This window comes from Hypanus sabinus, chromosome 15 (genome assembly GCF_030144855.1).
Source record: "Hypanus sabinus isolate sHypSab1 chromosome 15, sHypSab1.hap1, whole genome shotgun sequence".
NCBI classification, from domain to species: Eukaryota; Metazoa; Chordata; class Chondrichthyes; order Myliobatiformes; family Dasyatidae; genus Hypanus; species Hypanus sabinus.
The window spans coordinates 13122727-13136281 of NC_082720.1; the positions used below are offsets into that span (position 1 = coordinate 13122727).

The 13555-nt window shown below is 43.0% G+C and overlaps 1 protein-coding gene across 4 annotated transcripts in view; it reads right to left on the reverse strand.

Moving 5' to 3' along the window:
* LOC132405305 (sodium-dependent phosphate transport protein 2A-like) overlaps positions 1-13555 on the reverse strand; it is a 57434-nt gene that overhangs the window by 16412 nt on the left and 27467 nt on the right. For all 4 annotated transcript variants that reach the window (XM_059990007.1, XM_059990006.1, XM_059990005.1 and 1 more), the window contains exons 9-12: positions 11562-11682; positions 7529-7696; positions 3300-3416; positions 167-291 (exon numbers count right to left, since the gene is read on the reverse strand). In XM_059990007.1, coding sequence (XP_059845990.1) covers positions 167-291; positions 3300-3416; positions 7529-7696; positions 11562-11682 — 531 coding nt within the window. The remainder of the gene's footprint in view (positions 1-166; positions 292-3299; positions 3417-7528; positions 7697-11561; positions 11683-13555) is intronic.

Sequence of the window (13555 nt, forward strand, 5' to 3'; positions counted from 1 at the left end):
GAATATTATGTGCAAATTCACTCTTGCCCAAGAATGCGCCAATAGTGTAGGAGAGGCAGAGGAGAGGACATTTTTAAATCAACTGTATGTTCTTATGTAAAGCATGATATTTGTGTTGATCACAGAAGTCTGAGCCACAAAATAAAGTGGGTAATGTTGCCTTTACCTGGAAAGCACTTGGTAACATGTCACCTGGGCTGGCCAGAGCTGCCAAAACTGCAGTGGTAGTGGTGCCAATATTGGATCCCAACGTTAATGGGTAGGCACGTTCAATACTGATCACCCCAATACCTGGAAAATAGGAAAGAGAAAGACAGGTGGACCACCTTGCCGCAATGATCAATTGGTGCACACAGCCATTATCACCTTAGCACATTCTGTAATGTATTCATGCCAGGAAAGCTTGATGTGTGGTGATCAAACCTTCAAGATGCCATTGGAGTCAAAGCAACAGGGTAACCCTAATAGGTCAGGGAGGGGGACCTGGAGAGTGTCTTGCCATATGACTGATTTCTGTATATCCTCTTCCCCAGGTGACGGGAAGTGTAGAATATTTCAAAGCTGTCTGTACTTGGAATGTACTGGAAATGGATATAATCCAATGCGTAGAATTAGAATTGTTTTGCTGTGACAGAAATGGGATTTAAGTTAATAAACCCGCAGAGATGACCAATCAATCTCAACTCCATAGAATCAAATGCTATTTATAAAAATCATTCCTCCAGCATTTTGTGTGTGTTGCCTTTGATTTCCAGCACCTGCAGACCTTCTCATGTTGATTAAAGTCCGTTAGCTGTGAATGGGCATTTACATTACCTCTTGTGGGGAATCATTTTTGAAACTTATGCTAGGCTCCTCAGCAGCACAAACACAAGAAAATCTGCTGATGCTGGAAATCCAAAGCAACGCACACAAGATACTGGAGAAATTCAGCACGCCAGTCTTGTCTATGGAAAAGAGTAAACAGTCAATGTTTCAGGCCAAGATCCTTCATCCAGACTCAAAAAAAAGATGTAAAGTCAGGACAAGGAGGTGGGACAGGAGAGGAAGATGTACAAGGTGATAGGTGAAACTGGAGTGGGAGGGGTGAAGTAAAGAGCAGGGGAGTTGATTGGTTAAAGTGATAAAGGGTTGCAGAAGGGAGAAACTGATAGGAAAGAGTAAAAGACCATGGAAGAAAGGGAATGGGGAGGAGCACCAGAGGGAGGTGATGGGCAGGTAAGGAGAGAGAGGGAAATGGGAATGGGGGAAAAGGTGAAGGGGAAGTTTGAGAAATCGATGTTTATGCCATCAGGTTGGAGGCTACCCAGATGGAATATAAGGTGTTGCTCCTCCAACCGGAGTGTGCTTCATCGCAGTGATAGACAAGGCCATGGACTGGCATGTTGGAATGGGAATGAGAATTAGAATTGAAATGGGGGGGGGGGAAATTTTTGACTCCCTTGCCCACTCATCCCTCCCCAGTGATCTCCCTCCTGGTACTTAACCTTATAAGTGGAACAAGTGCATACCTGCCCCTACACCTGCTCCCTCATTACCATTCAGGCCCCAAACTGTTTTTCCAGGTGAGATGATACTGCACCTGTGAGGCTGTTGGGATCATCTGCTGTTTGCTAATTCCTAATTCTATGCATTGAGTTATATCCATTTCCAGTGTTCCCGGTGTGGCCTCCGGTATATATGTGAGACCTGATGTAGACTGGGAAGCTGCTTCGCCAAGCACCTATGCTCCATCCACCAGAAAACATGGCATCGTCCAGTGGTTACCCATTTCAATTCCATTTCCCATTCTGAACAGTCGGTCCATGGCCTCCCTCATTCCCATTTCCCCCTCTCTCCTTGTCTCCCCCTTACTTGCCCATCACCTCCGTCTGCTGCTCCTCCCCTTTCCCTTCCTTCCATGGTCCTCTACTCTGTCCTGTTAGGTTCTCCCTTCTACTGCCCTTTATTTCTTTCACCAATCAACTTCCCAGCGCTTTACTTTACCTCTCCTCCTCTCTTGGTTTCACCTATCACCTACCACCTTGTAATTCTTCCTCCACTCCCCCATCTTCTTGGTCCAACCTCATCTTTTTTTCCAATCCCGGGAAAGCGCCATGGCCCAAAACATTAATTGTTTACTCATTTCCATAGATACTGTCTGGCCTGCTGAGTTCCTTCTGCATTTTATGCATGTTGCCTAGGCTCCTCAGTCATCAGATTAGCAACCCAACATCTTACACAGATCAAACACAAGGAAATCTGCAGATGCTGGAAATTCAAACAACACACACAAAATGCTGGTGGAACACAGCAGGCCAGGCAGCATCTATAGGGAGATGCGCTGTCGCTGTTTCGGGCCGAGACCCTTCGTCAGGACTAACCGAAAGGAAATATAGTAAGAGATTTGAAAGTAGTGGGGGGAGGGGGAAATGCAAAATGATAGGAGAAGACCGGAGGGGGTGGGATGAAGCTAAGAGCTGGAAAGGTGATTGGTGAAAGTGATACAGAGCTGGAGAAGGGAAAGGATCATGGGACGGGAGGCCTAGGGAGAAAGAAGGGGGGGGGGAGCACCAGACAGAGATGGAGAACAGGCAAACAACTAAATATATCAGGGATGGGGTAAGAAGGGGAGGAGGGGCACTAACGGAAGTTAGAGAAGTCAATGTTCATTCAATCAGGTTGGAGGCTACCCAGCCGGTATATAAGGTGTTGTTCCTCCAACTTCAAATCTTTTACTATCTTTCCTTTCGGTTAGTCCTGACGAAGGGTCTCGGCCCAAAATGTCGACGGTGCTTCTCCCTATAGATGCTGCCTGGCCTTCTGTGTTCCACCAGCATGTTGTGTGTGATCTTACAAAGATGGCAGAATGGTTCAATGTATTCCTGATTCTGCCTCAACTGTCTACTGAACTTTGGTTCTTATTCATTTTGCTGTGGACTTTTCTCCTACAAAGCAAATTTTATACACATATAGAGCTGTAACCTAGGCAGAAGAGAGAATGTGAAGATAACAGAAGGATTAGTTAAGGCAAGGGTCAAGAAGTTATGTTCCATCTTTATAAAACTCTGGGTAGACTAGTTGGAGTATTGTGTGCCATTCTGGTAGCCCCATTACAGGAAGGATATAGAAGCTTTGGAAAGGTAATGAAAAGATTTAGAAATGTTCAAAAGGGAATGGAAGCAATATTTCAATTGGAAGATATTGCACAAATCTGGTGATTTAAATAATTAGATAATTCCTTCACAAAACCAAAACTGCCGAGATGTAGGGCGATCTCCTCTGTGTTGCAACATTCCATGTTTGTATCCTAAACTTACCAATAAGTGGAGTGATGGCTGATGTAAACACAGAGCTGCTTTGGACAACAAATGTAATGCCTGCTCCCACCACCATGGCAAGATATCCTGCTAGCCAGCCAAACGGGTATGGAAAATCTGAAAGCAGGCAAGATGGCATAATGAACTTTCTATCCACAATACTTCAGTAGTTTCCTGAGTTAGTACAACTTAGTTATAAGCCAGTCAATAACTGTCAGCACCCGAGGAGTTCCTCAGAAAACAATTAGCCAAAACCTAATTAATATCTATTGAGAGCATTGGAAGTTTCATCATCAGAATCAGGTTTATTATCACTGGCATGTGACATGAAATTTGTTAACTTAGCAGCAGCAGTTCAATGCAGTACATAATCTAGCAGAGAGAGAGAAAAAAATAATAAATAAAATAAAACATAATAATAAATAAACAAGTAAATCAATTATGTATATTGAATAGATTTTTTTAAATGTGCAAAAACAGAAATACTATATATATTTTTTTAAAGTGTGCATTTAGGAATCGGATGGCAGAGGGGAAGAAACTGTTCCTGAATCACTGAGTGTGTGCCTTCAGGCTTCTGTACTTCCTTCCTGATGGTAGCAGTGAGAAAAGAGAATGCCCTGGGTGCTGGAGGTCCTTAAAGATTGACGCTACCTTTCTGAGCTGACTAGATTTACAACCTTCTTCAAATTCTTTCAGTCTTGTGCAGTAGCCCCACCATACTGGGCAGTGATGCACCTATCAGAATGCTCTCCACGGTATATCTATAGAATTTTTTGAGTGTATTTGTAGACATGCCAAATCTCTTCAAACTCCTAATAAAGTATAGCTGTTGTCTTGCCTTCTTTATAACTCCATCAATATGTTGGGACCAGGTTTGATCCTCAGAGATCTTGACACCCAGGAACCCAAAGCTGCTCACTCTCTCCACTTCTGATCCCTCTATGAAGATTGGTATGTCCCCCTTCGTCTTACCCTTCCTGAAGTCCACAATAAACTCTTTCATCTTACTGATGTTGAGTGTAAGGTTGTTGCTATGACACCACTCCACTAGTTGGCATATCTCACTCCTGTACATCCTCTTGTCATCTCCTGAGATTGTAACAACAATAGTTATATCAACAGCAAATTTATAGATGGTACTTGAGCTATGCCTAGCCACACAGTCACGTGTGTATAGAGAGTAGAGCCGTTGGCTAAGCACATACCTCTGAGGTGCTCCAGTGTTGATCGTCAGCGAGGAGAATACGTTATCACCAATCCGCGCAGATTGTGGTCTTCCAGTTAAGAAGTCAAGGGAGGTACAGAGGCCCAGGTTCTGCAACTTCCCAATCAGGATTGTGGAAATGATGGTATTAAATGCTGAGCTGTAGTAGATGAACAGCATCGTGGCATAGGTGTTTGTGTTGTTCAGGTGGTCTAAAGTTGTGTGGAGAGCCATTGAGACTGCATCTGCCATTGACCTATTGTGGCGATAGGCAAATCGCAATGGGTCCAGGTCCTTGCTGAGACAGGAGTTAAGTCTAGTCAAGACCAACCTCAAAAGCATTTCAGCACTGTGCCACCGGGCGACAGTCATTACGGCAGACAAATTATTCTTCTTAGGCACTGGTATAATTGTTGCCTTTTTGAAGCAAGTGGTAACTTCTGCACGTAGCAGTGAGAGGTTGAAAATATTCTTGAATACACCCACTAGTTGGTTGGCACAGGGTTTCAGAGCCTTGCCAGGTACTCCATCGGGCCCTTCCGCCTTGCGAGGGTTCACTCTCTTTAAAGGCAGCCTAATATTGGCATGTGCCAGCTGGACTTTGGGGCAAGAGGTCCTGAGTTTGAATCTGGCCGGCTCCCTTGCATGCTCTCCGTCCGTGCCTGTGTTGAGTGTCGAGCTAGCAACTCAAACTCATTAAAAAAACCAAAACCTGGAGAGGGATGGGCTTCGCCAGGTTTCAGATGCCCAAGATGATGAGCAATCACCAAAAAGGTCGGTGCAAAAAGCTTGTCCTGACAGGGCCCCGACGACTCGACCAGGAGTTAAGGGTGTGCGCGCACACACACACACACACACACACACAAACCATCAGCCTCTGAGTCAGAGATCACAGGGTCATCAGGTGCAGCAGGGATCTTCACAGCCGTAGTTGTGGTCTATCTTTCAAAGTGTGCATAGAAAGCATTGAGTTCATCTGGTAGTGAAGCATCACTGCCTTTCATGCTATTGGGTTTTGCTTTGTAGGAAGTAATGTCTTGCAGACCCTGCCAGAGTTCCCGTGCCGTCAATGTTGCCTCCAACCTCATTCGAAATTGTCTCTTCACAAGTCTTACCTAGTTTTCTGATACAGGCCTGGGTTGCCTTCAGCAGATGACATACCTCCTGGTTCAACCACAGCTTTTGGTTTCGGAATGTACAGTGAGACTTTGTGGGTACACACTCACCCACGCAGGTTTTAATGAGGTTGGTCATAACTGCAGCATTCTCATCCAGGTTCAAAGATGAATCCCTGAATACAGTCCAGTCTACTGATTCAAAGTAGTCCTGTAGGTGTCCCTATCCTTCCCTTGCCCATACCTTCTTGGTGCTCACTGCTGGTGCTGCAGTCTTCAGTCTCTGCCTATACTCAGGGAGTAGAAGTACATCCAGGTCTGGTGAGCAGTGCTGGGACAGCACTGATACATTTGTGCTTCAAGAAGAGTTAATTATAAAGCATACTCCTCCACCTCTGGTTTTGAGAGACTCTGTAGATCTATCTGACGGTGTATAGTACACCCATCGATCTGGATTGCTGCATCCGGTACGGAAGAGGTGAACCAGGATTCCATGAAACAAAGGACACACGCAGTCCTAATGTCCCTCTGAATCAGCACCCTGGCTCTGAGATCATTGATTTTATTCACCAGAGACTGCATGTTCGCCAGCAAGATAGTCGGTATAGGGAGTTTAAAACCCCGTTTCCTTAGTTGCACTTGTTGCCTCGCTCTACATCCGCAGTTCCTCCGAGGTATCCTCTGTGGCCGCTTCCGACCATTGGTTTTAAGCAGTGATAGTTCGCTTATACACATTAAGACATCTTTGTTGACTGTACTGCCCTTGGATGCAGTTGTGCTTTTTAGCTGCATCAGGCTGAAATGGGAATATTTAATCGTATCCATTGAGAGTACTGCTGCTACTCGAGTCGCGCCTTGCACCCTGGAGGCAGGTATACAGTAACTGAAAGAGTGTGTCATACTATGAATCAAATAGGCAGGACTGTATTGTTTTTTGAATACAGTTTCATTATTGCTTTTAAGGTGAGAATAAAGTTGCTAATTATGGCATTAAATTCCCATGTCTACTATCTTCTTCAGATAATCACCCCTCCTTAGTGTCAGATATGGAGTTGCAGAGTTTTGACATTATTACACAGCAAATACTAATGAGATATTTTGGAGTATTTTCCATTGGCCTGAAACTAGAACAAGCAATGACTTCTTTAATAATCACAGAAAAGGCCAGAAATACTCAGCTTCTCATGCATACAGGTGAGTAAATGCAATTCACTCACATCCTGAGGGTCAAATCAAAAGTGGACTACAGAATCCAGAAACTCAATCATGTCAAAGCTACGCCTCAGAATGCATTCATGAAAGCTCAAGTGTTACAAAACGTGTAGGGCCTTTCTCAATCACCCTCATTAACTTCACTCCATCTGTTTGAGCAGTACGGAATGATTCCTGGATGTTATGAAAACTAGCCAAGTTCTATCAGTCTCTGAACCTCATTAAATTGGCAAGCTGTTGAGATATAGAGCCGTGAGATCTGTTAAGCACAAAACTGAGGAAATCTGACTCAAAAACAGAAATGGAAAGAAAAATATTAGGTTAATCAGTATCTGCTAAGAGAGGACAGTAGAGTTATAGTTTCAAGACGTAACCCTTTATTTCCCCTTTGAAATGTTCTTTAAACTCCTGGGTTCCTTGAGCAGATTGTTTGTTGTTTCAGATTCCAGCATCTGCCTTGTTCTGTCTCCCCACCCTTCATTAGTAATCAGAATAGCCAAAGATCGAAAATATGAATTCTATTTTCTTTGCCCACATCAGCTGTCTGATCACAAGCTTTCCGTTTTCAATTTAGTTTCAATTAAGCTTGCTAAACTTTGTGCAGAATAATTGTAAGTGTTTGATTATCTGTGATCCACTAAAGGCTCCCCCTCATCTCAGCAGAGAACTCGCCCTCGGCTGCAGCAAACACTCACCAGTATTGATGACCTTTTTGATAGCTTTGGCAACCTGTCCCCTCAGCATGGAATTCAGCAGCTTGACAATCAGAACAAGGCATGTACACAGGACGACCAGAGAGCCAGCCAGCAGGATCAGCCCCACTACAAGATCAGACATAGTGGAATTCACAAACAGGTGGTTACCTGGATAAAGAAAGAAATGTTAGAAGATCAAGAAATCACTGCAAGTTAAGCAAGTGGCTAGTGGACTGGGAAAAAAATGGTATATTTACCGAAGTATCATTCCCAAACAGCTGTCAGTAAAAAGACCTATCTCTCTTCTGCAGCTGTATAAAACTTTGCTTTGCATGCATTTGGAGTATTGTGCGCAGTTCTGATCATCCCATTAAAAAAAGACCTAGAAGTTTTGGAGGAGGTACAGAAGAGGTTTACAAAGATTCTGCATGGATTATAGAAGATATAAACTATAAGGAGAACTTAGACAGACTTGGGTTGTTCAGGCGTGGATTAGGTTGATAGACAAAATCTTTTTTCCATGGTAGCAATGTCCGTATTAAAGAACATGAACTGAAGGTGAAAGAAGGAAAATGTAAATATGATGCGTGGGCAAGGTTATTTTTACCAAGAATAGTAGGTGCCTGAATGGACTGCCAGGGATAGTGGTCAAGCAGATATGACAGTGATATTGAAGAGGTTTTAGTAGATATATAAATGTGCGCGGAATGAAGGGATATAGATTATGTACAGGCATACAAGGTAAAGTCTAATTTGGCATTGTGTTCGTCACTGACATGGGCCTGTTCTTTGTTCTAATTATAACAACCAAAGGCTGTGGTCACTTTCACTACTGAAGCATCATGCATATATACATGAGAGGTTCATGGGTAAATTAAGGGAATCTTGCAGCATGGAGGACCCAATCACTCAGTGCTGAACCATTGCTACTCTCAGTGTGCTTGAGTCTGAAGCTGTTTCTGTACACTGGCACAGAATGTACAATAACTACCAGATTGTCTTCTACTGGTTGTCGGGAATCACTGACTCAGTTATAAGGTTGGCCAAACTTGGAAGTAGGGAGCTTGCAATTCTGTAGCTGGTCAGAGCGCTGGGTTAACTAGGAAGTACTGTACATGGGATTTGGACATTGGTATTCTACAGCACTAGCCCTAGAAGGAATACAGGGCCAAAAGAGAAGGTACTAGCCATTCTACACTTCAACCCAAAATGCATAAATGTACAATAGCAGCTATTCAGCCCAAATGATTTGTTCTGGTTTAGTCCTTCAAATTACTTATCTCACCAGCTATGCTCTTCTTCTGAAGGCAATTTAAGATCATTACATTGGCTACATCTTTATAATTCAGGAAATCAGTGGGAAAGGATGGCAAGAGGGCATCGAGTTCAAAGAGGAGTGGATTAATCTAAAACTTCTCCATTCCCTGCATCAGCACCTCATTCCCCTGAACCTCAATTCAGAGTAGGATTCCTGACTGACCAGATTTCTCTGATTTTAGCTCTTCCATGGTTAACTGGATAAACCCAATTTACTCAGCTCAGATCCTTTCTTTGTCTGTTGAGATACCACATGGTACTTTCTCCCTTTCTGGACACAGAGGAGAGCATCTAAAGGATAGGTTTCCCCCAGCATGATAGAGATTCTGCAAGCTTGTTATTTTTCAAAGTTCCTCTCTATATTTATGTTGTGAACTCTGTAGTGCAGCTGTTGCTTGAGGAGAAGCTGTGGGAAGTAGAATGGGTATTGATGAAGATGGAAGAGTGACCCTGAATGTCTGAGGGGAAAGGTCCCTTCAGAAAGCTGGTAGAGAAGAAATGAGGAAGCGTGTAATGGTGACATCATGTTGGAATAGTGACAGACTTGGGCTGGAAGAACAGATGGGCATATGGTAGAGAAGCAACAGATTTTCTTTTAAAAGTATGTTCTTCCTTGTAAACATTGCATTTAATTTATGTTTAATTTATGTTTTTTTGTGAATGCTGCTGATATGATGCAATATGCTTATGATTCCATTTTATTCTCCCCACATTCCTGTCAACTTGCCCAGCTCCTACCACTCACCCACACTAGGAGAAAAAGAACATATCTCATCGCACAGAAAACATTCAAACTTCCTAAGACAACACCCAAAGTCAAGATCAAACCTAGATCACTAGAACTGTGAGGCAGCAGCTCTACTATGTGACTTCCACTGTGAATATCATGATAAATTGTTGTGATTGCCTTATAAGGAGGAAATATGTAAAATATATAGGGGCGGAAAGTTGGGAGAAGGGACTCCTTCTGACGGTAGACCAGGAAAGTTTGGGTTTCTCTCCTCAGAAGAGAGAAGCTTAAGAGGTGATATTCAGTATTACAAGGAGCCTGGATGATGTGAATTAAAGAGCAACTGTTTCCATTAGTGGAAATGCCAAGAACAGATTATTCAGAAAATAGAATAAGAAATGGAGGAAAATTTGTTTTTACACAGTGAATGAAAATGATTTGTAATTTGCTGTCATGAAGGATGTTAGAACCAGATTCATTAAAGTAAATTTTATTATCAAAGCACATACATGCATATCACCATATACAACCCTGAGGTACATTTCTTTGTGGGCATTCTCAGTAAATCTATAGAATAGTAACTTTATCAGGATCAATGAAAGATCAGCCAGAGTGTAGGAGGCAACAAACTGTGCAAATGCAAATATAAATAAATAACAATGAATAACAAGAACATGAGATAACAAAATAGAGTCCATGAAGTTGTTTGTAGGAACATTTCAATGGATGGGCAAGTGAGTGTAGTTATTCCCTTTTGTTTATATTATCCATTTTGTTTATATTATGCATTATACTTTTCACAATGAATTTATATAAGCACAGCTGCTTGGATTGAGTGTGTGGGTAGATTTTTTACAAAGTAGGAGAAGTAAGGGTTATAGGAAAAAGGTGGAGCGGAGCAATAATCTTATAGATTGGTGGAGCAGGCTCAACAAGTCAGCTGGTCTAATCCTGCTCATAAATTTTAATGTACTTATTAAGCAACCAAGGATGGTCTTGAAGAGGACGAACGATAGTGGTGAAAGGAAACCCTCACTCTAGGAGTGAGTAGCTGGCAGCTGGAGAAGGAGGAACAAATTCAGGGATGAAGTGGAAGGAAAGAAAGGAAGAGGATGTGGAGAGTGGAGTGAAAGGAAGGGAAAAGATTCTCTCTGTGATTGAATTTCGGTGAATCTGTGGATAGATGTATGAATTTATGTGTGAAATTTATGTGACTGAAGATTTTCAATTCAGGTAGTTAAAAAATTGCTAGTGGCCAACAGGGTGAACTTGTGTTGAAAATCATACTGTAACAGGTATTGTTGTTACTTATATTTATTACATATATTGAGATGTAGTGAAAAGCTTTTGTTTTGCATGCTATTCAGACAGATCATACCATAAATAAATTACATTGAGACAGTAGACAAATGCAGAATGTAGTGTTGCAGTTACATGAGGTCTTTCAGGTGTATGATAACAGCAGGATTGAAGTTGTCCTTGAATCTGGTGATACATGCCCTCAAGCTTTATTATCTTCTGCCCAACAGGGAAGGAGAGAGATGTGAATGACAGGGGTGGGAGCAATCCAAGATTATATTGGTCGCTTTTCTGAATTAACGGCAAATGTAAACTGTCAATGGAAGTGGCTGTTTCTCGTGATGGACTGGGCTGTGTTCACAATCATATCTGATGAGAATGCACGGTAGTGGTCGCAGCATAACACTCTATCGATGCATGGCATCCTACCTCTGCAAGCTTCAGGCCTACTGTACCCCAGACACAGGCAACTTTTCTTGCAGTACTTTTATGGCTAGATTGTATGAAGTGTCTGGGAAATTATTGCACAAAATTGAAATACTGTACATCAAATCACATCGGAAGGGATGTGACAAAGTTTACAGTTCTTTATAATCACCTAACAGGGGAATTAGTCAGTCAGCCCTCCAACTCTGCATCATTTAATTATGTATTTGCACAAGGGTGCAAGACTATTTTTCCACTTACATTTCTCAATGTTTTCTTTATATGTCCTGTTGACTAGAGTCCATGTGTAGTTGTCATCCTGCCAGCACAGTTCTGGTGTCATACACTTGTCCAGACCATCCACTGTGATGTTGTCCTGGAACTGTAAGCAATAGGCAGTTAGCAGAAAACTGAAGGGAATTTCACCCCCACTTCAGGGCTAGATGAAGAAGCAGAGATAAATGAACTGAAGGATTTTTTTTAAAAAATGGAGTGGGATAAACATAGCTGGCATTCCCACAATGCCTTCTCCAATTCTGTTACTGAATCCAGAAATACAGGAAAGTGAAACAAAGATCCAATCAAGTAATTAATAATTGCCTTTACTTCTGCAAATCTCTCTCACACTTTTCCTTTGTATATTCTGTTTCCCTCACAGACTCATCTCATTCTTAATTTTCACCCACCAGTTTTTCAGCTGGATTCCTTATTTCTAAAACTATAATCAAATGACTACAAAGGAAAATGATTGCAAGAGAAAATAATTCTGTTTGGAAATGTAGGGGAGGCTTGTCACAAATGCAGAGCAGCAAAGACAATTTAGCAGTGAAAGATGTTTTATGAATAAACTTCAAAATAACACACCACATGCATCCGGAATACAAGAGAGAACAGACATTTAACATGACAAGGCAACAATGTAACTGAAGACTAGGAGCAACTGGTTCAGGCTGGCTGGTTTGATGTGTGAACAAAGACTGATGAGAGCTGGGTGTAAATGGGCTGTGTGCAATGAGTTCTGTTAGCTGGGCTGAGACTGGGAGGTGCCAGCCGGTGCAGGCCTGACTGGATTCTGCCCCCCCCCCCACTCTGCGATGGCTGGCACCTGATGTCCCAGGATTATCCAGTGGTACTTCTCGAGGAGTGATGGGCGTGAGATGAAGCTGGATGGCACAGGAGACCTGTCCTCCAGGCAGCACCTTTCCCAGTCAACCAGCCACCATTACTAACTGAATCCATCAACCAACGAATCTTGTACACCGGACTACCTTCCACCACCCTAGGTTCTGGAGCTGCAGGTTCGGTGGTCAACAGACAATAAACTAGAGGAAGGATATGTGGAAGGTAGGTGTGATCCTATGTGATGGTGGAAGCTGGAGATGGTAAGTGACTAGATTGTTGTAATGGGTAATTTTAAAGGAACAAATAAACCAGGAGGTTAGAAAGGAGAGCTGACAGGACTCAATGCAGAATAGCAGATCTCTGGTGGAGAGCCAGACACAGTTCCCAGCCTGGAATGTTCTGACTGGGTGCTGATCGCAGTTAGTTTGGTGGCAGTGGGTGTGGTTGGCAGCTAGTACGACCCCCCCTGTGTCCTCTTCCAAGCATTCTGGCATCAGAAAACTCAGACTCTGGTGGACCACCATTAGCTGCTCCACTGGGAACAATGGGAACTTGGTAGCCATGATATTCTTCAAAGGGAGAAATTGATGTGGCAGAGGAGGAGTGCTGATTGTGGGATGTTTTGGCCTAGACCAGATACTTCTTCCATGTGGAAAGGTTAGAGCCAATGAAGCATTCAGAAACCTCTCCACTTTCTGATTGGCTTCTGTGGTTGACCGTTGGTCTCTGGACGATAGCCACAGGACACTCAGTGAGGTTGAGCAGGAGGCTCACCAGAAGTGGGCTCTGGTCCAACACAGTGTCACGATGAGAACTGTGGAGGTGAATTACATGTTGGGGAACCAGGTCCACATTCTCAGCAGCTGATGAAAGATTGGGGAGGGCAATAAAGTGGGTTGCCTTGGAGAACTGGTCCACCACTATCATGATTACCATGGCCCCTTTGGAAGGTGGCAAACATATAATGAAATACATGATGTGAAACCATGGCCATTGGGAAAACTGGTAGCAGGACTCCAGAGAGTTGCTGGTTGGAGGAATTGAACTGGGCACATTGAGGGCAGGTAGCAATGAAGTGACCTACATCTGTGATTATGGTGGGCCACCAAAACCAGCATTGCAGAAGATCCAGA